The following is a 25,773-nucleotide window of genomic DNA, read 5'->3' on the forward strand; positions in this document are numbered from 1 at the left end:
TCTCAATCAACAACTCACAATGCTTCTTGGCTCCTTCTATCCATCACACACAACTCCTAATATCGCTGTGTTGATGAATATGTTATCAAGTGTCATATCATTTCAGCTGCAGTAGCTCGGGGCAGTTGCAGCTCAGCCCTGCTCATATATCTTTGGCTCTGCTCATATTCCTTTAAGGCAAACAAACATGACACATAATCCCACACAATCACTCTTGCATTGGCCTCAGTCCCAGCAGCGTCAGGGCAGATGAAGAGTCCTGCTGGATCAGACCAACACTCAGTGCAGCGTGGTGTTCAGGTGGCTTTAGAGAAACCCGCAATCAGGATGTGAGTGCATAAGGCATCGCATCACTGCTGCATTTGCCACAGGGTGAATGCGTCACCAACAGCCAATAAAACAGCCCCCCCCCCCCATGGGAATAAGATTATGAGATTAGAAGACCCCAGTAGGATTCCCACCACAGACAGACCCTGCTCCTGTGCGTTTAAGCAGCAGTCTCCTAAAATAGAAATTTTGTACAGAAAGCTTTTCCCGCCAATTATTCCAGTTTCAGGTTTGCTTAATATCTACCGATCAGGCTACTCTTCGAGGCACAGGGTCAGAGGAACACAGTGTCCCTTGAAGCCAAAGGGCTATCCTGTCCAATGTCCCTGTTGCCAAACAGGCCCAATCAGAAATCACTTCTCTTCCGACCAGCGAGGGAGAGTATGTGTCCTAGATGGAGGGTTGCAACCAATCTCAGTTACTTCTGCTCTGATTTCCTGAGTGCATTTTCAGAATCCAGCAATGTGAGCAGCCCTGCAGGAGTCACTAAATGTTTATTTATTATTTAATTTTTATACCACTTACGGTAATATATTAAATATATATCTAAGGAATGTACAGAAAACAGAAGCAACAACAGACAACTTAAGCAAAATATTACAAAAGTACATTGTTACATATAAAAATGTTACATTAATACAAAGTTACTAATTTATATAAATCAATAACAATTCTTTTCCCTTCTAACACACCCTTCCCTCAGCCTCTGGGTTCTCACCTAGGGACCAAACCAACTCAGCTCACCCACAGAAAGCCCACAATGAGAAGAGTTCCTGGACACAGTGGACATCACCCACTCTAGACTTTTATGGGCAGGCCCAAGGTGGGTGGTCCTTCCTCAGGCTGCCCACTGCTGTGCCCCATTCAGCTGCATTATCCACACACAGGTCTAGGTACAGCAGTTTGTGGTGTTTCCAAGGGGGTTCAAAGGATGGGGAAAGCACTCACAGCTCTTTCTTCACCCTCTGTCCTCTCTTCCTCCTCCTCCAGCTCCAAAGATAGCCCAGGTGGTCTCTGCTGCTGTTGCTGCCGATCCTGCCAATGGTAGTTCATGTCAGGCAGCAGCTGTGGAAGCTGAGGCTCAGTTACCTGGGTCTGCACTAAGAGACAGCCAAGATGGTCTTCTGTAGCTGAGGGGAAAGGCCTGCAAGGCGGGTCTTCCAGGATTCACAGCCAAGATGGTATCTGCCATGGAAAATAGAAATGCTGTGTCAAGTTCCCCACCATGCTCTCTTAGTCTTTAGTCCAGTTTACCCCGTGCCCTGTTGCCATTACATGTCGTGTTTTCCCACCCCAGCAGCAGCAGGCGTACTGGGAGTAAGGTGGCACCTGCAGTAAGCTGGCACATGCTCCCTCCCCTTTCTCTGCCTGGGCAAAAAATGGCACATGCTCCTTTATTTTATTATTTTGTGCTGCCTATCCTGATCAATACATCACAGCTGACTATTCGCTGCTTTCAGTCCTGTGATGAAACATGGACACACCAGCTTGACAAAGCTGCTTTCCTTCCCAGACAGAGGCCCCACTAAGCTCTTGCATGCAGAGGCAGCCATAAAGGCAGGGCCAGCAGGAAGACTGGGCTGGTTCCAGCCTGGGGGCTGAGGGATGTTACTCCAGATACAGCTGTAAATATTTGCTGGGAACTTAACAATCTGGGTCAACAATTTCGGAGCTGAGCCAGTGATTCATACCATGAGGCAACAGGATGACTCAGTCTCATTCTCCCACCCCCAAGGACTTGTGGGGGGGGTGAGAAGGAAGGGGGTGTGCAAAGGAACAGCCACAACAAACCCTAGAGATAGGGCAGATCCACTTGCCCTCTCATCCTCTCCCCTCATGGTAAACTTATAGTCAAGTCCCTTCTCAAAAATATGCGGGACTCTACATCTCTGTAGGATGGGAGGAAGGTCATCAATGGAAAACAGGTACACCCATTGTCTGGTGAAAGAGTTGGGGGAAACGTGGAGAGGCAATCCTAATGTGGAAAGATGAGGGGGCAACTCAGACAGTGGATTTTGTGCAGCAGGCTATGCAGACTGGACACCGTCTGGGGTAGGATGAGACCTCCTGGGGAGGGCGGTATATAAATTCTGATGATGATGATGATGATGATGATGATGATGATGATGTTTCCCTGCAAAAATGAGTGGAAGGGATGCAAAGGCAATGGGAAGAATTTCCCATGGGATTGTATACTATGCTGACTAGTGGGAGATTGATGCCATATGAATTTTCTGCCCAAAACCCCAAAATATCTTCATTTGGAATCCCATTTTACATAGTGGAAGACTACACCACCCATGATAATGAAAGTTGGCAGTCTGATTATTAAGATGTGGTGTTTTCTCAACAGAACAAATCTTACAAGTGGATTTTGCATGAGAAATGAGCACACCTTCATTGTGCAACCAACAGAAGGTAAATAATGGCCCTGAAAACATCAGCCCTCGGCACACAGCTAGGACCTACCGTACTTCTTTAATGAGATACAGTCAAATTGTGCCTGGGCCGCTGTCACTTCCCTTCATTTGGTTGGCCAAGGCCAAAGGAAGATAGCACCACCCACCTACAGAACACACTCCCAGGGACTTTGTCATCCTTTTGGCACCAGGCAAAGACATTTCTGAATTCCTGGGAGTCTGAGCAGCACCAATGCTAGATGCTTTCACACTGATTATGTTTTTATTATGTTTATGAATCTTCTATTGTACCACTGTGTTTTTTTTCTTGTAAATTGCTCTGGGGTGTCTGTTTTGGGAAGCAACACATACCGTAAATTCAATAAACCAAACTCACTAGCCCTGCTGCATACAAATGCCAGCCAGACTGGCAATTAGATCTTACAGCCTTGGTGATTGGACACCATCCCACATGACTAGCTGAAGTGCAAACCATGTGAGAAGCCACTTGGAGATCTGTAAAGTGATATCCCAACATTGATGATTGTTATTAACTTTAAAGCAGTCTTAAGTTCATTTAAAGAAAGAGAAGGAAGAAGAGAAAGAAAGGGGAAAGGAATGAAATGGGGGGGGGTGATGGGGAGCTGGGAGTGGGCATCATACTACAGGCTGGTAGTGGGTTAAAGTAGGGGTGGCAGTGGCAGCAAAAGGTCCTGTGACACCTTAGAAATTAACCAATTTACCATGGCATGAGCATATCTTTAACCTGGTCTTTGGTACCTGAGATATGTATTTTAGGGCACATCCTATTTTTGTGATTGTAATTTGTTGTAAACAGTTTTTCATGTTGTATTTTAAATCGTGCCCTGGTAAACTAGACTGGTTTTTCAAACAGCTTGTGTCATAATTAATTAATTTATTCATCTTTTAAGATGCCACAAGAGTCACTGTTGTTTTCTGTCAGGTAGGTAATCCTTCCTATGAAGCAGCAGAGTCCGGGTTCTCATTATTTCTTTCGGGCTTTCTTTGTCAGCCTGGAGTGCATGGAACAAACTGCAATGGCACATGGGGACTGCAGCAATCCTGTACTCATTCACACAGAAGCAAATCTCACTGAACTCCATGGGAATGGCTTCTGAGTATATATGCAAGATTGCACAGTAAGGTAAATCTAATTACCGTAGGTCAGACATATCAAATACTGCAGATGCAGTAAAAGTAATCAGAAAGTTCCCCCCTTTAAAAAACCCAGTATTTGTATTGTTAATCAAATATATCAATATATAGTTAGTTAGTTAGTTGTTTAGTTGTTTAGTCGTGTCCGACTCTTCGTGACCCCATGGACCAGATTCAGTGGTGTACAGAAGCTATGCAGTTATAATTCACAATAATTCAGAATTTTGAAATAAAGGGCAGATTTAAACTGTTAGGGAAATTTCTATTTTATTTTTTAAAACCACATCCTTTCAATTCCCTAATTGATTCAGCGGGGCCTGTTTGGTCCCAGCACAGCCTAGAGGGGTGAAGCAACATCGTGATCATCTGCCAAGGCCTGAGCCATTATTGGGGTATATTGCCATCTAGTGACAGAGATCAGAAACACAGAACTGCAGAAACACAAAACTGCAAACGTCAGGCCCAAAGGATCTTGTTGTTTAGACTCTTCGTGACCCCATGGACCAGAGCATGGCAGGCACTCCTGTCTTCCACTGCCTCCTGCAGTTTGGTCAAACTCATGTTCGTAGTTTCGAGAACACTGTCCAACCATCTTGTCCTCTGTCGTCCCCTTCTCCTTGTGCCCTCCATCTTTCCCAGCATCAGGGTCTTTCCCAGGGAGTCTTCGCTTCTCATGAGGTGGCCAAAGGATTGGAGCCTTAGTTTCATGATCTGTCCTTCCAGTGAGCACTCAGGGCTGATTTCCTTAAGAATGGATAGGTTTGATCTTCTTGCAGTCCATTGGACTCTCAAGAGTCTCCTCCAGCACCAGAATTCAAAAGTATCAATTTGTTAGCAATCAGCCTTCTTTATGGTCCAGCTCTCAGTTCCATACATCACTACTGGGAAAACCATAGCTTTAAGTATACGGACCTTTGTCAGCAAAGTGATATCTCTGCTTTTTAAGATGCTGTCTAGGTTTGTCATTGCTTTTCTCCCAAGAAGCAGGCGTCTTTTAATTTCGTGGCTGCTGTCACCATCTGCAGTGATCATGGAGCCCAAGAAAGTAAAATCTCTCACTGCCTCCATTTCTTCCCCTTCTATTTGCCAGGAGGTGATGGCCATGACCTCCTGGCAAATAGAAGGGGAAGAAATGGATCTAGACCCCTATATTATACAAGCATGTGACATAAAGCATCGCTTCACATTCCTGTCCCTCACTTGGATCCCAATTCTCCCAGACTTGCATTACCTATTGTCACACCCTTGTTTTCTGCATTAATTCACCTGGTGTAATTAGTACCATTCCCCTGGTTTTGCTTTAAAATTGGTAACATGTTACTGAATTCCCCCATGTCATTTGTAGCATGGACTGGAGGAAACTGAAGAAAGGCATCTCTTTAAAAACAACTGTATAGATGTAAATCATAACTGTTGTCTTCTGAGTGTTCTAAAGGCTTTACACATATTATCTCATCAATGACTCCGTAAGGCAAATCTGAATTACTACTCTCCATATTTCAGTTGGAGGCAAAAGACTGAGAGATCATTGCTTGCCCAACTAAACTCGGTACTTCCTGGCTAATAGAGCACTCTTTTAGCCGCACGTTAACCGTATCAGTCTTCATTCTGATTATTGTTTAACTACCCAATTATAAAGACACATTCATGTTGGGTGTGCACTAACATGCCTGCCTGCACATATAGGGTTTCTAGTTTTTATGTTTTCCTAAGGTGCCTAAGATCTGACAGCCTGGCTGTGTTTGTCAGAGTACATAACTGTGTTTGTACCAGAGTACATAACAGGGCAAAATGCTGGTCTTGTCTGTGAAAACTCCATAGGTGCAGCTGATGCAGCCCTGGGAAATGCAGTCACAGGTTTTTGAGGGGTGGCCATCTGCCCTGAAGGAGCTCAGAGCTTCCCCCGCCCAGCCCAGCCCTGTCACCAGCTCAAGCCTCCAGCTGATCCCTGGGTCACATGCTGGAGGAGCTCTGTCATTCTCTCAACCCTGATCCCTTCGGGCACCACTCACTGCAGCTCAGCCATGGCCAAGGCGGCTCCACGCACTGTGCTTATCACCGGCTGCTCCTCGGGCATCGGGCTGCGCATGGCTGTGCAACTGGCGCAGGACCCAAGCAAGCGATTTCACGGTGAGACTGGGGCATCCGCTAAGGGGGTTGGCGTGGAACTTGCTCGGGGGAGGATTGTGTGCTCTTTTTGGAATTCTGAAACTCTGGTGTGGGACCTCTTGCAGAGGAGCAAACCCACATGGAGGAAACGGGGTACCCACAAAGCTCTGCTGCACTGTTCAGCCCTGCAACTTGCAGGAAGGGACTGTGGAACCAGGGAGGGTGATAATCAGAGAGTTAAAAGAATGCAGCATGCTCTGCTTTTCTCCCTTGAGCCAGCCATTATTCTCAGGGCTCTGTTATGGTCTGGCAGCTAGAGCATGCCGTCACACCCACCCTGGCATCTTCACGCCCAGGAAATGTGCCTGCCTGTGCTGCCCACTCAATCGGACGTCCCTTCGGTATTGCAGGAACTTTGCTATATTCTCTGCCTGTTTCCCAGGATTTTCCCCCCAGCAGCTACACTTCCAGCCACCAACTCCTTTGCCCACTTCCCACCTCCACCTCCAAATCTCCCCCAACCCACTGCTGCCCTATTTTCCACAGGCTAAGCAGAAACAAGCCATTCCTCTTTGCCCAACAGTTTGGCTGGACCCAGACACTGTCCAAAGGCCACTTGCATAACAAACTACACATGACATGGGGGTAAGAATGTTACCAAAGCCCAGCTCTTCTCTGCCCCACCACCCCCACCCCTCTCCATTCCAGTCCCACCTACTTTGCTCTTTGCTTGCCATGGGAGGCAGAATCCTAATGAGAAGCCTCGTGCTGCTCACACAGTCCAGAGTTAAGTAACTAGATCAGGAAGGTGCTGAGTCCAAAGGGCATTAGGTAGAGAGTGTTCTGTTAGGTAAGGCACGATGGACTGACATACATTTGTATGTGCACAAACACCAGATATGTGCAGCAACGCAAACACTTGTGTGTTCAACAGCAGACACAAACATTGTTTGCCCAGTATGCACAGCTTTCCAAAACCACACGGCTTCTCTCCCTCCCTCTCTCTCTCTCTCTCTCTCTCTCTCTCTCTCTCACACACACACACACACACACACACACACACACTGCATGCATCTACAACATGTCCCACTGGCAGAAATGTCACAAGGACAGACTTGCTAGATAAGGCTAAAACATTCATCTAGTCCAGCATACTGTTTATAGAAGCAGCCAATCTGGTGTTTCTGGAAGCTCAATAAAAGGGGCAGGGCAGGAGTGATCATCCTCTTCTTGTCCATCCCCCCAAATCTATATTCTAAAGTCCACTGCCCCTATACATGTAGGCTCCATTTTGATATCATGGGCAATAGACATTAACAGATCTATTCCCGCCTCCCCGTGAGTTTGAACAAGCCTTTATTAAGGCCATCTAAACTGGTGACAGTCACCTCATACATCATACACAACAAGAAAAGTATCACATGTGGTGGCAGTGAGTCAACACAGCCTGCAATCGCATTGCACGTACATAAACACACTGTGGCGCTTGCTCCCCAGACTGAAAAACCTTATGAAACGCTCACACTTCCGATTGCAAATACAATCACAAATACCATTACCAAAAGAGTCTAGAGTTCTTTGCTAATTCCCTTTCCCCCCTTACATTCTGTGACAACAGAGAAATGCTCTATTGGATTAAATTACATGTGTGGAGGATATTAGCTCCCCTCACCCCAGTCTCTCTTAGCTATTGGAATACAGGAGGGAGAAGAGTAGGATTTTAAAGGATATTAGTAGGAGACAGATTGTTGGGGCAGGTGATTGGAGTCTTTGAAAAGCAAAGAGGAAGGTGGGCAAGGTAGATTAAGAAAGCTTCATCTGGGTAGCCTGATTACAACATTTAAAGCTGTTTGTCTACAATTGTGGGGTCTAGAAACTTGATTTTAAAAAAATAAAATAAAACCAATCCACCTGAATTGAGCACCGTAGGCCTCTGCTATGCAGGATGCTGCTTGAAACCAAACAAGAAGCTTTAGCCCTTTGCAATTTGAGGCCAGAATGAGAGAAAGCACAAAGAATCCTCACCTGCCAGCATAAAGCAAAGCTATGAATCAGGGTGTCAGCCTTGCAGCTTCCTTCCACATGCACTTAAGCAAACAACCCTCCCTTGACCTTCCTTACTTCATCTGCAATGTGGAACAGGATCAGGCCTCACACCAGGTCAGGCTATTTGTTCATCTAACACAGTATTCTCTCTGCTCTTACTGGCAGCAGATTCCAGAGTCACAGGGAGACATTTTGCATCCTTCACACCTGTTTACCTGGTCCTTTAAAAACAAAACAAAAACTAGAGATGCCAGGGACTGAAATGGAGAACTTCTGAGTCCAAAGCATTGCTCTGTCCCTGGGCTATATCCCCTCCCCAAAGGGTATTAGCCGAGGGCAATGCCCAGTATGTCCTTGACCACCAAACTGCCAGACTTTGGGTGGTGGGTAATAACACTAACCTACCCCTTGCAAGTTTGATGTAAGGATTACTGTAGCTGGGTTGATGCATGCATTGTGAACCCCCTGGATGTGTTATCTAAATGCTAAGTATTATACAGTTGTGTGCTGCAGCATATTTAGACCCGGGTTTGGGGGGCTGTGGGCTCTCCAGGAGCTATTGGATGGTTCTGGAGGGTTCTCTGCCCTTTATATATGCTAAGTGCTCTTGTTACATAACTCCCCATCCATGGTGTGTCTGTGTGTTTTGTGGTTGATATTCATTATCCTCATCATTATTTCTCAAAGAGAGGCACACACAAAACCACATGTATAAAATCCAAGCATAAGCATAGAAAAACATAAGTGCACACACATGTTGCTAGTAGTCTTGGCAACAAAGTATTCCTCTCCCCCCACCTTCCCTCCACAGAGGGGATTAACGACAGAGGGATTTAGCATCATGACCCCAAAGCGGCTTACAATGCATGAATCCTCAATTGCCCTCTTGACCCCTAGCAAAAAAGCTCACATTCCCTACCTCTGAGCTAGCCAATTGGCTCCCTGGGCCACACAGGTGTCAGGCTATGTAACAGCAAACTGACTTTGAGGAGGCGGGGGAGCATGTCTATGAGCTGCTGGACCGCCCCTCCCCCCTGTGAGTTCTTTCTGAACTGGAGAAGCTTCAGGGTTCCTGACCCACTCTTCTCAAGATGTTCAGTTTTCATTAAAATGCATTCAAGTCTCTAGTCCTTGTAGGGATCTGATTAAATGCATACAGGCTTTTTTCCACATGATTGCTCAGTTAAAAGCAAAGCTGCTGCTGGTTTTCAGTGCTCTGTCCAATGAGTGCAAAGCTCTTGGATACACACACACACACACACACACACACACACTTGAGAATACTAATTTAAACCTGTGGGGTTAGATGTATGTTACTATGCACACTTTGGCAGTTTTTCGTGGACATGATGTTCCTCCAATCTACTCTGAATGCATCTCAGCACCACAGAACATTTGGCTATGCTCCTGTGCACTGTCTCCCTTCCAGTCATTGCCACCATGCGCGACCTGCGCAAGAAGGACAAGCTGGAGGCAGCTGCTGGGGACACACTCAACAAGACCCTCAGCATCCAGCGCCTTGATGTCTGCAATGATGAGTCTGTGGCTGAGTGCATCAACAGCCTTCCTGAGAAACGACTGGATGTTCTGGGTAAGGTGCAGCCAGGGGGAACTCCTTTATCCTATGGCAGGGGTGGCCAACTCCTGAGGGACTTTCAGAATTAAAATCTGGCAGTGATCTACCCCGTTTTATGCCCATTCTGTTGGGGTTCCGTTTTGGGGGCGGGGAGACTTTTAAGGGGAAAGGGGATTGTTGGTCGCTCACCAAAACAGCGCTGTGGAAGCATTTGGCCTCACAGCAAAATCTCCGTCTTCCGTTACAGAGCTCAGGAGAAATCCAGGCAGGGGTGCTCTTAGGCAAAAAGCAAAGGAAAATGAGCCCGCGGTCAACAGCGATCTACTGTGGTGAGGAAAGGAAGGTGCTAAAGGGAATTCAGCCGAGGGTGCTTTCTACTCTATTAAGTGCGTGCCCCACCACATCTTCTCTCCTGAAGCTTAATTACTCGTGCAGGTTTCATAAGCAGGTTTTATTCAGCTCTTGAAGGGCAGGCATTTTCTCTGCCCAAGAGAAAGACGGGAGAAGCCCCTCTGGTAGGCAGGAGTTGCCTTCTCTGCAGCTTTCATCCTCAAGCGCAGCACTTCACTGCTGCTCATGGGGGTGGTTGTCTGCCACACACTTACAAAGAAGAAAGCAAAGGGGCATGCTGCGGGGAGGAGGCTAAATATGATCCCTGCCCTTGGTGCCCCCCTCCCACCCACCACTGAGAATCCAGCCTGCTCCTTTCTGCGCATGCCCCCCCCCCGTCATTGGTTCTCCCTCTTGGTCACTCTAGAGCAGGGGCTGGGGAAGCTTCTTCAGCCTTCTGAAGGGCGTATGAATGTGGTGAGTGGAGCTGGAGGCCAAAAATGGGCAGAGCAAGGAACATGATCCTTATCATTGTACCTTAGGCTGCATTCAAGACACATGGAAACCAAAGCCACATGCACACACAGCTCCATCCTTCACCCAGGGAGCAAACTGTACTATCACAGCTCAGGGACACATTCCAACTAAGCAATAAAAGCATAAATTAACTGCAGTTGATCCAGTTTGTAGATCAGGGTGCTCAATCCACTATCCTACTAAAATAGCTTATTGTTTTTGTTTCTGTTTCCCATTTTTACATGTTGGTTTGTGTTTTCAGTTCAATGTGCTCAGGACCTTTCTCAGATCCTTAAATGTGTATGTTTCACAAGCACAGAAACTACTTTCAAGTGAGGTAAAACAATGAGTAGATAATGGTGCCCATAGCCTTGCTTCCAAGGAGAGTCAAAATCCAGGGAGCTCTGTTATTTATTAGATAAACAGGCAGGCATGCGCGCACGCACACACACACACAGCACATGGCATAATATGGTACCTAGTTTATGAGAATGTACTAAAATAAGCTGACAGCTGCAGTGTAGGACTTCCTCTGTGCGAATCTGTCACAAACAATGGTAAAACCTGAGAGCCCTGTTATCACTGCATTCAACTGCCAGAATAAGAAGGGTCTATCTATTATCCTGGTGCTGTGGTAAATGGTGTTGTCATTGCCCTCAATGACATCCCCCTCTACTACACTACAGGTAGGAAAGCTGCAAAGGAAATTTGAGAGGTTCCTACCGGGCTGTGATATATCAGCAGCAAATTCACACACTCTCTCTCTGTCCAAAATGGGCCCTCTGTCATCCGTCATGGCCTAGTCCCTTTTGTCATGTCTAAGAAGAGTGGGGTGCATTGTATTTGCAGTTGCTAGGTACAGCTGTGATGATGAGATGCTGTGGTTGCCTAGCAACCACAATGTTTCCCATGGGGAGAGGCCATTTTGTATATACCAAGTACATGCTTGGGATACTAATTGTCCCAGGCTCTATCCCCTGTCCTCAGGCCTAACAAAGTGTCCACAACAGAGTTAGAGCATTCACACATCTATCTCTAACATCCCTTCCCCAACCTGGTGCCCCCCCCCCCACATATTGTTAAATGGCACTTGTCATCATCTCTGACTGCTGGCCATGCTGGCAGGGACTCATGGAAGTTGTAGTCCAAAACAGCTGGAGGACGTAATGTTGGGCTAATCCGCAGGAAGAAATGCAATTCTGGGCTGCATCAATAGGAGTATAGCATCTAGATCAAGGGAAGTAATAGTGCCACTGTATTCTGCTCTGGTCAGACCTCACCTGGAGTACTGTGTCCAGTTCTGGGCACCACAGTTCAAGAAGGACACTGACAAACTGGAACGTGTCCAGAGGAGGGCAACCAAAATGGTCAAAGGCCTGGAAACGATGCCTTATGAGGAACGGCTAAGGGAGCTGGGCATGTTTAGCCTGGAGAAGAGGAGGTTAAGGGGTGATATGATAGCCATGTTCAAATATATAAAAGGATGTCACATAGAGGAGGGAGAAAGGTTGTTTTCTGCTGCTCCAGAGAAGCGGACACGGAGCAATGGATCCAAACTACAAGAAAGAAGATTCCACCTAAACATTAGGAAGAACTTCCTGACAGTAAGAGCTGTTCGACAGTGGAATTTGCTGCCAAGGAGTGTGGTGGAGTCTCCTTCTTTGGAGGTCTTTCAGCAGAGGCTTGACAACCATATGTCAGGAGTGCTCTGATGGTGTTTCCTCCTTGGCAGGGGGTTGGACTCGATGGCCCTTGTGGTCTATTCCAACTCTATGATTCTATGATTCTATGAAATGACAGCCATTGATTGAGCATTGCCGGGGGGCGGGGGAAGAGCTCCTCTTAGGAGGAGAATACGGAGAGGCATGATGAAACCAGGGGTGGAAATGAAGTGGGGACTTCCATTCCTGTCCAGACAACGCTCTGGCAGGATGGGAAGCTATGCTGGCAGGAGATTAATGGAACATAGATATTTCTTAATATCATAATTTATGTTCCCCAGTGAACAATGCCGGTGTGGGGCTCGTTGGGCCTGTAGAGTCCATTTCCATCGATGACATGAAGCGCATCTTTGAGACCAACTTCTTTGGTGCCATCCGCATGATCAAAGCTGTTCTCCCTGAAATGAAGCAAAGACGGAGAGGACACATTGTAGTTATCAGCAGTGTCATGGGATTGCAAGGTATGAACGGAATAGGGAGGGCAGGAGGAAGCAGAGCAAAGATATCCAAACTGATACAACCTCAAAGCCTTGGCTTAGCTCTGTACCTCTGTAGCCAAAGAGACCTCATGGCCCCACAGATCAGTTCTCTGTCAGCAGTAGTGAAACTCCCAGAAGTGATAGGGAGCATGCAGGATCTTTCATTTGAGATAGGAATGAGTTGGAATGAGTTTTGGAACACCAAGTTCTACCTCAAAAATTTAGAAAAGAAATCTGAACTTTTTCTCAGATGAAATGTTGGGTCTCATTTTCCTGGATCTATGCCTATCTGTGACAAACTTTCAGCATTAAGGATCTGACTTTTTTGGTTTTTTTTTAAGCATGTCACGAAGCTCTAATCTTCAGTTCTGGAAATTGCTTTGTTCTGGCAGATGTGGATTCTAGGGTACATACACACATTTTCCAATATAATATGCAATCCTGCTTTGATTGTTAGTTTGTATTTATTCCTTGGTGCAACACATCCAAGTGTCACAACCATTAATATTCCTCAAGCCCCTAAGTACTGTCCCAGTTAAGCTGTTCCTCTGTGTTACTTAGGCCTGGATTGAATGCAGGAGGAGGTGGGGGACAGGAGGAGCACATGCCTCAGGTGACAGGTGGAAGGGGTGCCAAACGGCAAGGAGAGAGGTGTGTCATGGCTGTGCACACACTTAGTGAATCCATACATTCCAGCCAGGGTCCACTTATTGGAAGAGAAAAGTCTTCCTCCTTGCAATCCCCAGGAAGAGGAAGGCAAGAAGCTGCAGTGGCTGCAAGAGGATGACAACCATAACAGTGAGAAAGAGTTTCTCCCCATAGTCCCCAGTCCCTCCACCACCACTGCCAGCCATCTCCACCACAGCCGCTCATCTTCCTCTTCCTGGGGCGAGCAAGGAGGTGGGCTGGTCAAGTTGAAGGCTAGGGCAAAATTTGTATAGCTGGCTCTGGCCTTACCATTTCTGTTTTATCAAGAATGTAGCAACCTGTGGAGCAGTGTGCTATGATGGTATGCTCACCTCAAATCCCTTCTGCTTTCCAACCAGGTGTCCCCTTCAATGATGTGTATGCTGCCTCCAAGTTTGCCATGGAAGGTTTCTGTGAAAGCCTAGCTGTGCAACTCCTCAAATTCAACATTTTGTGAGTTGAGTGAGCGACATGAAGGCAGATCTCAAAGAGCTTAAATTCTTCTACCCAGTTTAGTGAAACTGGAAGGGATTTGCACAAGCAACGTCCTTCCCCGAAACATTAGGGAAAGGTACACTCAGATAGAAACAGAGATGGGCCCAGTTCACACACCATATTAAATCACAGTTTAAAACAAAGATGACACCTCCTGGATCAGGCCAATGGCCCATCTTGTCCAGCATCCTGTTGAGTCTTATGCTGAGGTCTGTCTGTTTTTTGCTATTTTGCACTTTTGTTTTTGTGGCTCTTTTTGTGTGTGACTGTGTGGAACCCAGTTCAGCTACTGATTGATTGTGTGACTGCAGTACATTGTTTATTGCTTTCATTTTATGGATCAATGGTCTCGTTATGCTGTAAACAAAAATTGTCCTTTTCCCTTATGGGGTATCCAAGAGCCCATATAGAGTCCTTACATAGATAGTAAAATTCATGTTAAATTGCTGTTTTAGGGGTTGTTTTTAAAAGTCTGGAATGGATTCATCCATTTTGCATTACTTTCTATGGGAAAGTGCACCTTGGTTTTGGAACACTTTGGCTTTGGAACGGACTTCCGGAACGGATTATGTTTGAAAACCAAGGTACCACTGTGTATATAAATAATAGATCTCATGTTGATCTCAATGGCAGAGCTAAGTCCCATTCATGGAGGCCTTTATACTGTATATCTAAAATGAACATTAATTCAAGGAAATTTCCCTGGGGCAATTAAGCAGGGAAGGGCACAGGGGCCCTGGCCATTTCCTTCCAACTTTAGGCATCTGATGTGAAGATCCCAGGCCCAAATGCTGCCTCATTTTCTCTCTCTTGCTCTCTTTCAATCCCTCTTCTACACAGCATCTCCATGGTAGAGCCTGGTCCAGTCAACACAGAATTTGAGATGAAACTGATGGAGGAAGTGGCCCGCTCTGAGTTCCCGGGAGCCGATGCTGCCACCGTGCGGTACTTCAAGGAGGTCTATCTTCCGGCCTCCCATGAGATATTCACCACCATGGGCCAGACCCCTGAGTATGTGGCTAAGGTAGGGGTCACCCTCATGAGTGACGTAGGAAAGCTTTAAAGCCAGTAGTTCTTCTACAGCCTCCCTGACAGATTTCACCTCACCGGACTGAGTTGTTTGCATAAGACAAAGCAGGAACTGGCCACTTCCAGTGTTCCACACTGGCATCCATTGCTCCCTCCTTCTCTAGCCTGCTGTCAGGAATCCAGCACAGGGAGCGTAGTTAAGTAGAAATGGTGATTTATTGACCAAGTACACAGATAACGCCAGACGGCATTAACCCAGCTGCCGCCATCATGAATTGCGATGACTCGTGCTGAGTCCCTCTCCTTCCTCCAACTTAAATTGGACCCTGAAGTTTCTGCTTCTGCCTCCTATCACACACCCTTCCCCAGTGGGACTCCCTCCGTGGGCTCATTGGATCCCCTCCAACTTCTTCCTGAAAAGACAGCCTGTCAATCTTCTCTTCCTCTCCTTTTCCCTCCCCTTGAGAGACCTGGGCAGATCCTAGGTGGATCTGCATTCCTGAGGGTGGGGAAGTTGGTGCTCAGCTAGGCTCCTCTCTTCTGATAGTTAACCCTCTCTCTTCCTTCCTACTTCCTCCACTGAAAGCTGGCTGGGCTGGCTCAGTCGTGATACCTGCTCTGTCCTGTAATGCATACTCAGACCCATTTGACAGAGTGAGGCAGCTGCCTCAGGTGGCAAATGCTGAATGGTGGGGAGTGATGGCAAGGTGTTGGGAGGACAGAGCTGTGCAGGCCACACATGGCCTTCCCTGTCCCACTCAGTTCCCCTGTTCCCGTCAGATGCAGTGGAGGATGTTGTCCTGCCCCTATAGTGTTGAAGTTAAGATTCAACCACCAGTCCACCTGACTTCTGTACATGGAATTGGGAGGAGCATCATCTTCTTCTTCACCTCAGACAGCAAAATGCCTTGATCCAGCTCAGGCTACTATTTGCTTCTTTTAAACTTTATTTCTCACTTTTCACCATGTAAGTCTCAAAGTGACATACTATGAGAAAATACACAACATACAGGATTTAAAACATGAATTAAGCTTCCAGAAATTTAAACCTCATAATTTAAAATATATTTTTAATAAGTTTTGTTTTTTAAATCATCCAAGAAGCATTCAAGGTGCAAAGGCATCCAGAAATAAACTGGTTTTGACCAAGCATCTGAAACTCAGTAAGTAGGGACGGTGCCTGTTTAACTTCTTGTGGGAGAGAGTTGCAATCAAACAGGTCAGCTTGGGATGTCATGGCCTCCATGACAACCCTGAGGCTGCGTCAGTATATCAGCCACACCCTCAACCTCATCTTTGCCACAGAGCAGACCTTGATGGCTGGGGCAGGGTGGGGAGCTGCTTGCTTTGTTTGTTTGTTTTTTATAATAAGATTTTATTAAGATTTTCCAGAAATTAACAACCAACAAAAATCAACAAAAATCACAAAAAACAAATAACAAACATCAAAAATCCAAACAGAAAACAGGAAAAAGAAAAATTCATACAACAAACATCAAAAATCCAAACAGAAAAACAGAAAAAAGAAGAATACAAAGTTAATGTTAAAAAGAGCACTCTTTCATATTGGTAACTTTCAACACCTTATTCTCTTTACTTCCACCCGCCTTCCCTTCTTGTATTCTATTTTAAAAATTAGTTCAGCAAGATCATTGATAATTCATTTTAAACCTTTATCCTTCCCTTTATAGTCTATTTATCTTAATCGCTAGAAACCCCTTCATTTAATTTTCAGAGCCCTTAGCATTCATAAATTTTACAGTGTTTTTGTAGATAGGCTTTAAACTTCTTCCAATCCTCTTCCACCTGCTCCTCTCCTTGATCTCGGATTCTGCCAGTCATCTCTGCCAGTTCCATATAGTCTATTACTTGCATCTGCCATTCTTCCAAGGTGGGTAGGTCTTGTGTCTTCCAATGCTTTGCAATAAGTATTCTTGCTGCTGCTGTAGCGTACATAAAAAAAGTTCTATCCTTCCTTGGCACCAATTGGCCGACTATGCCAAGGAGAAAGGCCTCTGGTTTCTTCAAAAAAGTGTACCTAAATACTTTTTTCAGTTCATTATAGATCATTTCCCAGAACGCCTTAATCCTTTGGCACGTCCACCAAAGGTGAAAGAATGTACCTTCAGTCTCTTTACATTTCCAACACTTATTATCAGGCAAATGATAAATCTTTGCAAGCTTGACTGGTGTCATGTACCACCTATAGATCATTTTCATAATATTTTCTCTTAAGGCATTACATGCCGTAAATTTCATACCGGTGGTCCACAACCGTTCCCAGTCAGCAAACATAATATTATGACCAATGTCTTGTGCCCATTTTATCATAGCCGATTTAACCGTTTCATCCTGTGTATTCCATTTCAACAGCAAATCATACATTCTCGACAGTATCTTAGCATTGGGTTCTAACAGTTCTGTTTCCAGCTTTGATTTTTCCACCTGGAAGCCGTTTTTTCTGTCCAAATTATAGGCCTCTCTTACCTGAAAGTAATGTAACCAGTCCTGCACCTGCTTGCTTTGAATCAGTTGCCATGGCCACACAATTCCTGGTAAGGTTTGGGCTGTATGCTCATCTGTGCAAGGATGATGGAACCACTAAGATGGTCCACCCTGAGACTGATGGAACCTGCTGGATTCTTGCATGGCCTGGGGGATTTTCTGGCTGACATGGACAGTGCTCCTGTTGATGCTCTTGACTCACTGTGGAACAGTGAGGTGTCAAAGGCAGTATCCTTCTGACTACCAACTGCTAGGGATCATGGGGAGGGGGGGTTATTGTGCTCATGCACTGCTTGTGAGCTAGCCACCACGAGAGCAAAATGCTGGACTCAATATGCCAGGATTCCTCTTCCTTTTATGTAATGGAAAGGCACCTCCCCAAAAGTCCATGAAAAAATAACAACAGTTGCCTATTGCTGTCTAGCACCGGCCTCTCCTGGACACAATGTGAGAATCACTGCTTCAAAATCAAGGAAGACCAAACACGTGAAAGCAGCAGTTGTTAGGATGGGGATGTGAAGGAGCTGTATCAAAATACCAACCTCTTTCCACCTTGCCTTCCTTCAGGCTGTTGTGAACGTCATCGCCAAGGAGCGTCCTCCTTTCCGAACACAGACGAACACCCTATATACACCACTGGTGGCCCTGAAGTATGCGGACACCTCAGGGGATCTGTCCGTTGGCACCTACTACAACCTGCTTTTTCGCTTCACAGGCCTCTTCCACCTCAGCATGAGCTTCCTCAAATGCATCACATGCAGCTGTTTCCGGCGCCGGGTCACACCTGCTTGAGGTCAGGGTGGGTGAGGCCCTGATGGCAGCAGAGCCTCACTTCTTCCCACTGCCCTGCTAAGGCTATGTCGGATGACCAGAGACATTCTGCAACAGATCAGTCCACTCCCATGTTTTAAAGCTACCAGGTTCTGGTGAATTTACAGATAAGGAATGTGTGCTGGGAAGGAATTAAAGACAACAGGTCCTTTGGGGTGTGAGTAGAGATGTCAGAGCTTTCCAACAGAAAAAGGAGCAGGACTTGCCAATGTTTGTTTACTTGTCCCATGTTTGAACAGAAATCAACCCAGCGAATGCCATTGGGATTTGCTGTTGTTATTGCTTTCAGTCCTCAAATGATACATAATTGATTACATTTCCCTCTATTTGCATTGAAATGAACAGGGTAGAATAATGTAACAGCAACATACTTTATGTAATTAAGTGCATAAATTATGTGAGTCGCATAATTTCACCACAGCAGACAGCAAGACCAATAGCACAGTTTGCGGCAGAAGGTAAACTGCAGCAGAATGCAGCCGTGCTGCATGCGACAAACACAGGGTGGAATGTTGCCTCCAGTGAAGTTTGAAATAAATCCAGGACAAAAACGAGGCAGAAGTGTGAGGGGAAATTGAAAGGATATTGGTATATTTCAGTGAACTTTCTCAGACTCTAAATAACCTTGACAGAACTGTGCAAGTCTGGTGAGGGGAAGCAGCCCCTTGGGACCTGGCAAAAAACTCATATAAAGTCTTAAGGCCCTCCTCATACAGGGTTCTTGTTCCCATAAAGCTGAATAGTGGAGCATTCAGGACAGACCAAAAGAAGCACTTCTTCACACAGTACATATTTATAGCTATGGGATTTGCTGCCAGAAGATGTAATGATGGCTACCAGCTTAGATAGCTTTCAAAGAGGGCTTAAACAAATTCAAGGAGGGTAAGGCTACCAGTGGCTCTCAGCCATGATGGCACTACCACCTGAGTGAGAAGCTGATACCAGCTGCTGGGGAGCATCAGTGGAGAGAAGATGCTGTTGCCCTCAAGTCCAGCTTGTGGGTTTTTCCTAGGCATCTGCTTGGCCAATTTGAGAACCAGGAGCTGAACTAGATGCACCTGATCCAGCAGGGCTCTTTCATTATGTTCCACAAGCCTGGCCACCTGCCCCACCCTACCGCCCTCCTTAGCCAGTTAATATGATCATCAGTAAGAATTTATATGGCATTTGTATCCACAGATAATTGTTTGCCAATTCTAATCTCCCAAAATGAGTGCCAGTGCTGAGTAGTGGTTGGTGAACTTCATCCTCACCAAGCAGGGTAGAAGCTTGCCATGTGACCTATAAGGAAAATCATTATTATGCCAAAAGGAAAATCATGAATGGTGTTCTGGAGATGGGCCTGGGAAAGTCAGCCTGTGAATGAGACTGTTTTCCTGGAGACGAATGGTTTGTCAAGGAGGATACAATGAGCAGTGCATGTGCCATGCAACTGGTGACACTGCCCGTTAAGGCCACATGGGCAGTTCGCCATTCCAAGCTTTTGTATAGACAATGTGCAGGAGAGATATTTCAGTAGCATAGACACTTATACCCATGCAGAATAGTTACTTAGAGTAAGATTGCACATTTGATCAATCACTTTGATTAACTAGTTTACATTAAAAAATTGGTCAATTAAAAGGGCACCTTCAAGTAACTGGGCACCATATTTTCTTTAGTGTGTTATTTTAAATATATGTTTTCAAAGCACTGATAGAAGGTGCTTCAAAGTGGCACTTCCCTTCCTCTACCCCCCGCCCCCCATGGAAGGAATGCTAAGACACACAACTGCACCACATATAGGCATCATTTCAGGGCTGGCTCCAGGTTTGGGGGCTGTGGGCAAGAGACCTTGTGCACTCACCCATGCATATAGACACTTGTTGTGGGGCAGTGAAGGGGAGAACACCAGAAGTCAGTGCTGTAGCTCCCTTGCTCTGGGCCACCAGAGAGCAGCTCCCTCCTCACCACTGCCAGTGCAGCAGTGAGTCCAGACAGAGAGGGCTCTGCAGCTACCTGGTTGCTGTTCCTCCCCTGTCACTACCATAGAAGTCCCTGTTCTCTTCATTGCCATCACTGGTGAGAAGCTGCCAAAGCTCTCTGCCTCCGGTGGATGCTATTCTTGCTCCTCTTTGTTGTCTGGGGGGTAGGGGTTCTGATGGGTTCCTCCTCCTCCTCTGCCAAAGGAGGAACCTAGGTGGCCTTCTACACATGGCGGAGCATACACGCACAAGGCTAAACAAAATGGTGGCATCCAGTCAGACAGTGTAGATGGCAGTGAACCTCCTCAGGTGGCTGGCAATGCTGACTCCTGGCCCAACATTAAAACATACAACCTTTTTCTTCAGAATGTTTTTATTCTTTTGCACAGAACAATCCTATGCATGTTTACTCAGAAGTTAGTCCTATTAAGTTCCATTATGCTTACACCCGAGGGATGCGGGTGGCGCTGTGGGTTAAACCACAGAGCCTAGGACTTTCCAATCAGAAGGTCGGCGGTTCGAATCCCCGCGACGGGGCAAGCTCCCGTTGCTCAGTCCCAGCTCCTGCCCACCTACCAGTTCGAAAGCACGTCAAAGTGCAAGTAGATAAATAGGTACTGCTCTGGTGGGAAGGTAAACGGCGTTTCGGTGCGCTGCTCTGGTTCAACAGAAGCGGCTTAGTCCTGCTGGCCACATGACCCGGAAGCTGTACGCCGGCTCGCTCGGCCAATAAAGCAAGATGAGCGCCGCAACCCCAGAGTTGGTCATGACTGGACCTAATGGCCAGGGGTCCCTTTACCTTTATGCTTACACCCACGGGGTGCGTGAAGACAGGATTCCAGCCATAATATTTTGTGTGAGTCAAACCTCATGGAAGGAAAAGGTTCAGGGTCCTTCCACACCAGGCATTCAGTGTAGTTATACAGAAGCTATTCCAAATGTGTAAAGATGTTTCAAATGTTTACTGGAAATCCCAAGAACATGAAGGGACTTTTTATCATGTAAAAAGGCTTTAAAAAAATGGATACAATTACATACATTGATTCAGCAGATTTTAAAGGTTAATATTCAACTGAAGCCAGAACTTTTTCTCTTGGGGCTAATGGACACATAATTAGAAAAGGGCTATGGAAGATTATTCCAATATATGACTACATTTGTGAGACTGCTATATGCACAAAGATCTGGCTGAGATGGCAAAGTTAAGATGTTTAATTTGAGAAAAATCGTAACTGACATTTGTTAAGGATTGGAAATTTCTTGTGGATTTTTTGTTTGAAAGAGAAAATGAGCTTATAGTATCAGGATTTGAATACTGAAAAAATATCGGTTTATAGAAGATAGAATGCAGAACCGAGACCTGGAAGTCCTTTTACACTCTTTTCTTTCTGTAGTTTTTACTTTCTTTCACTTTCCTCTCCCTTTCTCTTTTCTTTTTAGGTCTCTCCTTTTCCTCTTTCTGACCTTGTTCTTTTTCAGACACAGTAGCTGTCTTATCTTAGTATATTACAAAAAGATACGGTACTTTGTAATGGCTATGTATTTTTGTATATATGAATAAGAATCAATTCATAAGTTAATTAAAAAAAACTAGGCATTCAGCATGGGATTGCCATGTGTCGTTAATCCTGACAAGAAAAAAGTACTGTTTTTGGAGGACGGGGGTGGGCGGGTATGTGGGACTCCCTGGTCCTGAATGGGGTAACTGTGCCCCTGAGGGACCAGGTGTGCAGCCTGGAAGTCATTTTGGACTCACAGCTATCGATGGAGATGGAGGTCAATTCTGTGACCAGGGCAGCTGTCTACTAGCTCCATCTGCTACGTAGGCTGAGACCCTCCCTGCCTGTGGACCATCTTGCCAGAGTGGTGCCTGCTCTGATTATCTCCCACTTGGACTGCTGCAATGCACTCTACGTGGGGCTATCTTTGAAGTTGACTCAGAAACTGCAATTAATCCAGAATGCGGCAGTTAGATTGGTAACCGCCAAGACCATAGAACACTGGTCCTGAGAGACCTACCGTACATTGGCTCCCAGTACGTTTCCGAGCACAATTCAAAGCGTTGGTGCTGACCTTGAAAGCCCTAAACGGCCGCGGCCCAGTAGACCTGAAGGAGCGTCTCCACCCCAATCATTCACTGAGGTCCAGCTCTGAGGGCCTTCTGGCGGTTCCCTCACTACGAGAAATGAGGTTATAGGGAACCAGGCAGAGGGCCTTCTCGGTAGTGGCACCTGCCCTGTGGAACGCCCTCCCAGCAGATGTCAAGGCAATAAAAAACTATCTGACTTTTAGAAGACATCTGAAGGCAGGCTTTTTTAGGGAAGTTTTTAGTGCTTGGGGTTTTATTTTCTTTTTAGATATGCTTTAATCTACCAGAGCGGCTGGGGAAACCAGGGGTCCCTTTACCTTTACAGCCATTAGAATTAATGAACCTAAGCGGGAGTACTGGAAATAAAAGTTAGTTGAATACAACCCATTATTTAATTGCTGGTAAGATATTGCTGGTTATGGGGGAGGAAGCAGGGAGAGAGATTTACTTCTTCAAGCTCCCTTCCCCTCTTGTTTCTCCTTTTCCCTGCCTTGGCTGCGATCCTGTTTGCACTCACCGGCACCACCCTTAGAAGAAGGGAGGCATTTCAACTGACACATCTCAAGATAATTCATCTCAGCTAGCACCTCCTGCCGAGAAGGCTCCGCAGCGAAAGCACAGAGAGAGGGGTGGCGAGGGCTGCCGCACAGCCAGAATGTTATCCCCCTGGCCAACGACCAGAGCTGGAGGAGGCAAATCGAGAAGGAAGGCAGGCAACCAGGACAGCACATGCCGGAGCTGGCTTCGTGCCCAAGAGCCCGACAAGAGCGCAGGACCTCAGGGTGAGGGGCAAGTGCCCCCCTTGGCTTTGGACCAGCCGGTGGGGGAAATCCGAAAGAAGAAACGCGGGCAGAAAAATCGTATGTCTGAGAGAAGGGGCTCCAGCTGCTGTCATCGTCCCTTTTTCCACAGCGAGGGAGAAGGCGCGGCCCGGATCCGAATCCCGCGGACCGCCTGGGAACTACTTATCCCAGAGTGCTTTGCGTCTCTAAGCGACGGCATGACGCTACAGGTTCTGATTGGCCACAGACAGCACAAGGTCACAAGGAGGCGAACAAAGCAATGGGCACAAAGGCTGCTGGGAAGTGAGGCGTCGCGGTTTCCTGCCCGGAGACCAGGCTTTTGTTCGCTGGCTTTTGTCTGCCTGCCCGTCCCTCCGCGTCCGGAATCCTCCTGCGGCTGCTAAGCCAGTTTGGAGCCTTACTCTCTAGCGGGGGACAGCGAGGGGAGGAGCGGAGTTCTGCGCAAAAAGCCCCTTCGAGGTTAACCTAGGGCCGTGATCCAAGGCTGCCTCCCCTAGAAATTTCACTGAAGAACCAATAGGGTGCTTTTTTAACTCAAAAAACGGTCAGAAGCGGGAGACAAAAAAATGATTCACGGCGTTGCATCGGAGCATTTTTTAAAAATGAACAGAACCGTAAAAGGCCACCGCACATCTCGACTTTCTTAATTTACGTACATACACGTCGGACCAGTTGCAAATCAAGCAACTACCGCCTTTTCACAAGCTCCCATCCCTACCTTGTTAACGTTACTCTATGAGGAAAATTCCAGCTTTTTATGAATGAGTAGGTGGCCCTTAAAAGGGCCTTTGGATTTTTTGTTGTTCGCTGCAGGAATATTTAGCCGCCGAAACCGTACAGAGTGCGGCCCTGGCGCTTCAAGGCATAGACCACATCCATGGCAGTCACGGTCTTCCTCTTGGCGTGTTCCGTGTAAGTCACGGCATCGCGGATGACATTCTCCAGGAAAACCTTCAGCACGCCCCGGGTCTCCTCGTAGATCAGCCCAGAGATGCGCTTGACTCCTCCACGGCGAGCCAAGCGGCGAATCGCAGGCTTCGTGATGCCCTGGATGTTGTCGCGCAGCACCTTGCGGTGGCGCTTGGCGCCCCCTTTCCCGAGCCCCTTCCCGCCTTTGCCGCGACCCGACATCTTCCCAGCAGACGCACAAACAAAGAGAGAACCGGCTTATGCAGGAGAGAAAAGAACTCGGCTGAATTATATACTCTGTATGCGGACCAGAATGAAAACTGGCAGCTCCAGGGAGGGCGGTGCTACCTAACTACGCCTCTCTCGCTATAGGGCGCTGCTCCTCAAATGAGCAGCGGGAGATTTTCAAAATGCCCAATCGCAAATCGCCGCTTCAAGCTGAATAATTTGGCGCCGTTCGTTTGCTCTTGAGTCTGCGTAGAAGAGAACGCTCTCAGGTTGCCCAGAGGAGGGAAGAGAGAGCAGACAAACAAGCAAACAATGGATACAAAACTGCCCAACGGAACTCGTTCGTCCCTCCCCTTCTTATTTGCGCTACTTTGTTAGCAGAGGGCAAATTGTGAAACTGTTGCAAGATAGAAACGATAATACCTTCGCTGAAAACGTCGGTCCTCTTTCTTTGACGCTGTAAATGAAGTTTAGGAATGAGAGCAGCCTGCGCCCATGTGCATTTGTGATAAATTATTTTGACACCTGCATACAATTAATAAACTACGGAGACGCCAAAGACGCCTTAATGTAAGCCGTGCTGTCACCTACTGAGGAAGAAAAGTGTGTTTTCTTGCAGGAGTCCTGTGGAGAAGACCATGTTTTCAGTGGAAACTGGTGCATATGCGATTTCTGTTGAAAACTGTCTCTGCTTTGATTGCAATGAGATTAAATCCAAACGTGTTTTGGAACATGGATGGAGGGGAGAAGCCCAATATTAAAAAATAAAAAAAATCTGGTCCCGATTCCTACTTGGTGTGCTTAAGTATTTGATTTCTTCTCTCTCTCTCTCTACACACACACACAAACACACAAACAAATATATGATGGACTTTGGAGAGTGAAGTGTAGTGTAATAAAATATGAGTTATGGTACCAGGAGTTGCCTATTCAGATCCCTGATCAAACTTGAAACTCCCTGGACTACCTTGGCAATATTTTCTTTTCAGTAGTAGTTTACCACCTAAACCAAATCTACCTTATTGGGCTGTTATAAATCTCAGGATTAAGTTGTGGTAAATGCCCCCCCCCCTTACATGCCATCACTAGGGGTGACGTATAGGAACAATGAAGATTAACTTAATTTGGAAGTTTCAATTCCAGAACATGAAAGTTCTGCTGCATCCTCATTTTTAATACACATATCATTAGCAAAACCCACAGGCTACATCCAAATCAGGGCTTCTAGAATAAATACCCTTTAATTTAAAACTTGCAAACCTTATTCCTAATTTAATATCAACTCCTTCAGTAGCTCCTCATTGTGACCTTAGAGAGGAAGAATGCCTGTCATAGGTTGTAAAACAAATGTCAGATATACCTTTATTTGCCTCCCAATTTAGGATTGCACTTCATGTATGATCTAGTTTATTCTTGCATCGCAGAGGGTTGGACTAGATGACCCTCAACAACCAGTCCCACTATATAATTCTATGTATCTTGAAGGATGTGGGGCTGTGATACATTAAATTAAAACATGTCACTTTTAGCTACTCATAAAAATTAGTTGTAGAA

General features: G+C 46.2%; 2 protein-coding genes and 1 long non-coding RNA gene across 3 annotated transcripts; 1 reads left to right on the top strand and 2 right to left on the bottom strand.

The window, feature by feature from the left end:
• Nucleotides 1–804: 804 nt before the first annotated feature.
• LOC144326856 (uncharacterized) lies at nt 805–6,983 on the bottom strand. The gene is made up of 2 exons (XR_013391729.1): nt 6,730–6,983; nt 805–1,512 (listed from the first exon to the last, which is right to left on the bottom strand). It is a non-coding gene; the product is annotated as an uncharacterized LOC144326856 (long non-coding RNA).
• RDH8 (retinol dehydrogenase 8) lies at nt 5,729–21,794 on the top strand. Its single transcript, XM_028721185.2, has 6 exons — nt 5,729–6,032; nt 9,487–9,648; nt 12,482–12,661; nt 13,726–13,819; nt 14,702–14,885; nt 17,963–21,794. The coding sequence occupies exons 1-6, from the start codon at nt 5,927–5,929 to the stop codon at nt 18,185–18,187; spliced, it is 951 nt and encodes a 316-aa protein (XP_028577018.1). The 5' UTR covers nt 5,729–5,926; the 3' UTR covers nt 18,188–21,794.
• On the bottom strand, nt 21,775–25,280 carry LOC114592892 (histone H4). The gene has a single exon (XM_028721192.2). It carries the CDS (start codon nt 24,211–24,213, stop codon nt 23,902–23,904), a length of 312 nt encoding a protein of 103 aa, XP_028577025.1. The 5' UTR covers nt 24,214–25,280; the 3' UTR covers nt 21,775–23,901.
• Between the last annotated feature and the right edge of the window lie 493 nt (nt 25,281–25,773).

This window comes from Podarcis muralis, chromosome 2 (genome assembly GCF_964188315.1).
Source record: "Podarcis muralis chromosome 2, rPodMur119.hap1.1, whole genome shotgun sequence".
NCBI lineage: Eukaryota > Metazoa > Chordata > Lepidosauria > Squamata > Lacertidae > Podarcis > Podarcis muralis.

Coding starts and splice junctions, on each gene's coding strand:
- LOC114592892 (XM_028721192.2), bottom strand. CDS start 24,213: ATGTCGGGTCGCGGCAAAGGCGGGAAGGGGCTCGGGAAAGGGGGCGCC.
- RDH8 (XM_028721185.2), top strand. CDS start 5,927: ATGGCCAAGGCGGCTCCACGCACTGTGCTTATCACCGGCTGCTCCTCG. Junction 13,820..14,701: donor CTCCTCAAATTCAACATTTT/GTGAGTTGAGTG, acceptor TCTTCTACACAG/CATCTCCATGGTAGAGCCTG. Junction 14,886..17,962: donor CCCCTGAGTATGTGGCTAAG/GTAGGGGTCACC, acceptor GCCTTCCTTCAG/GCTGTTGTGAACGTCATCGC.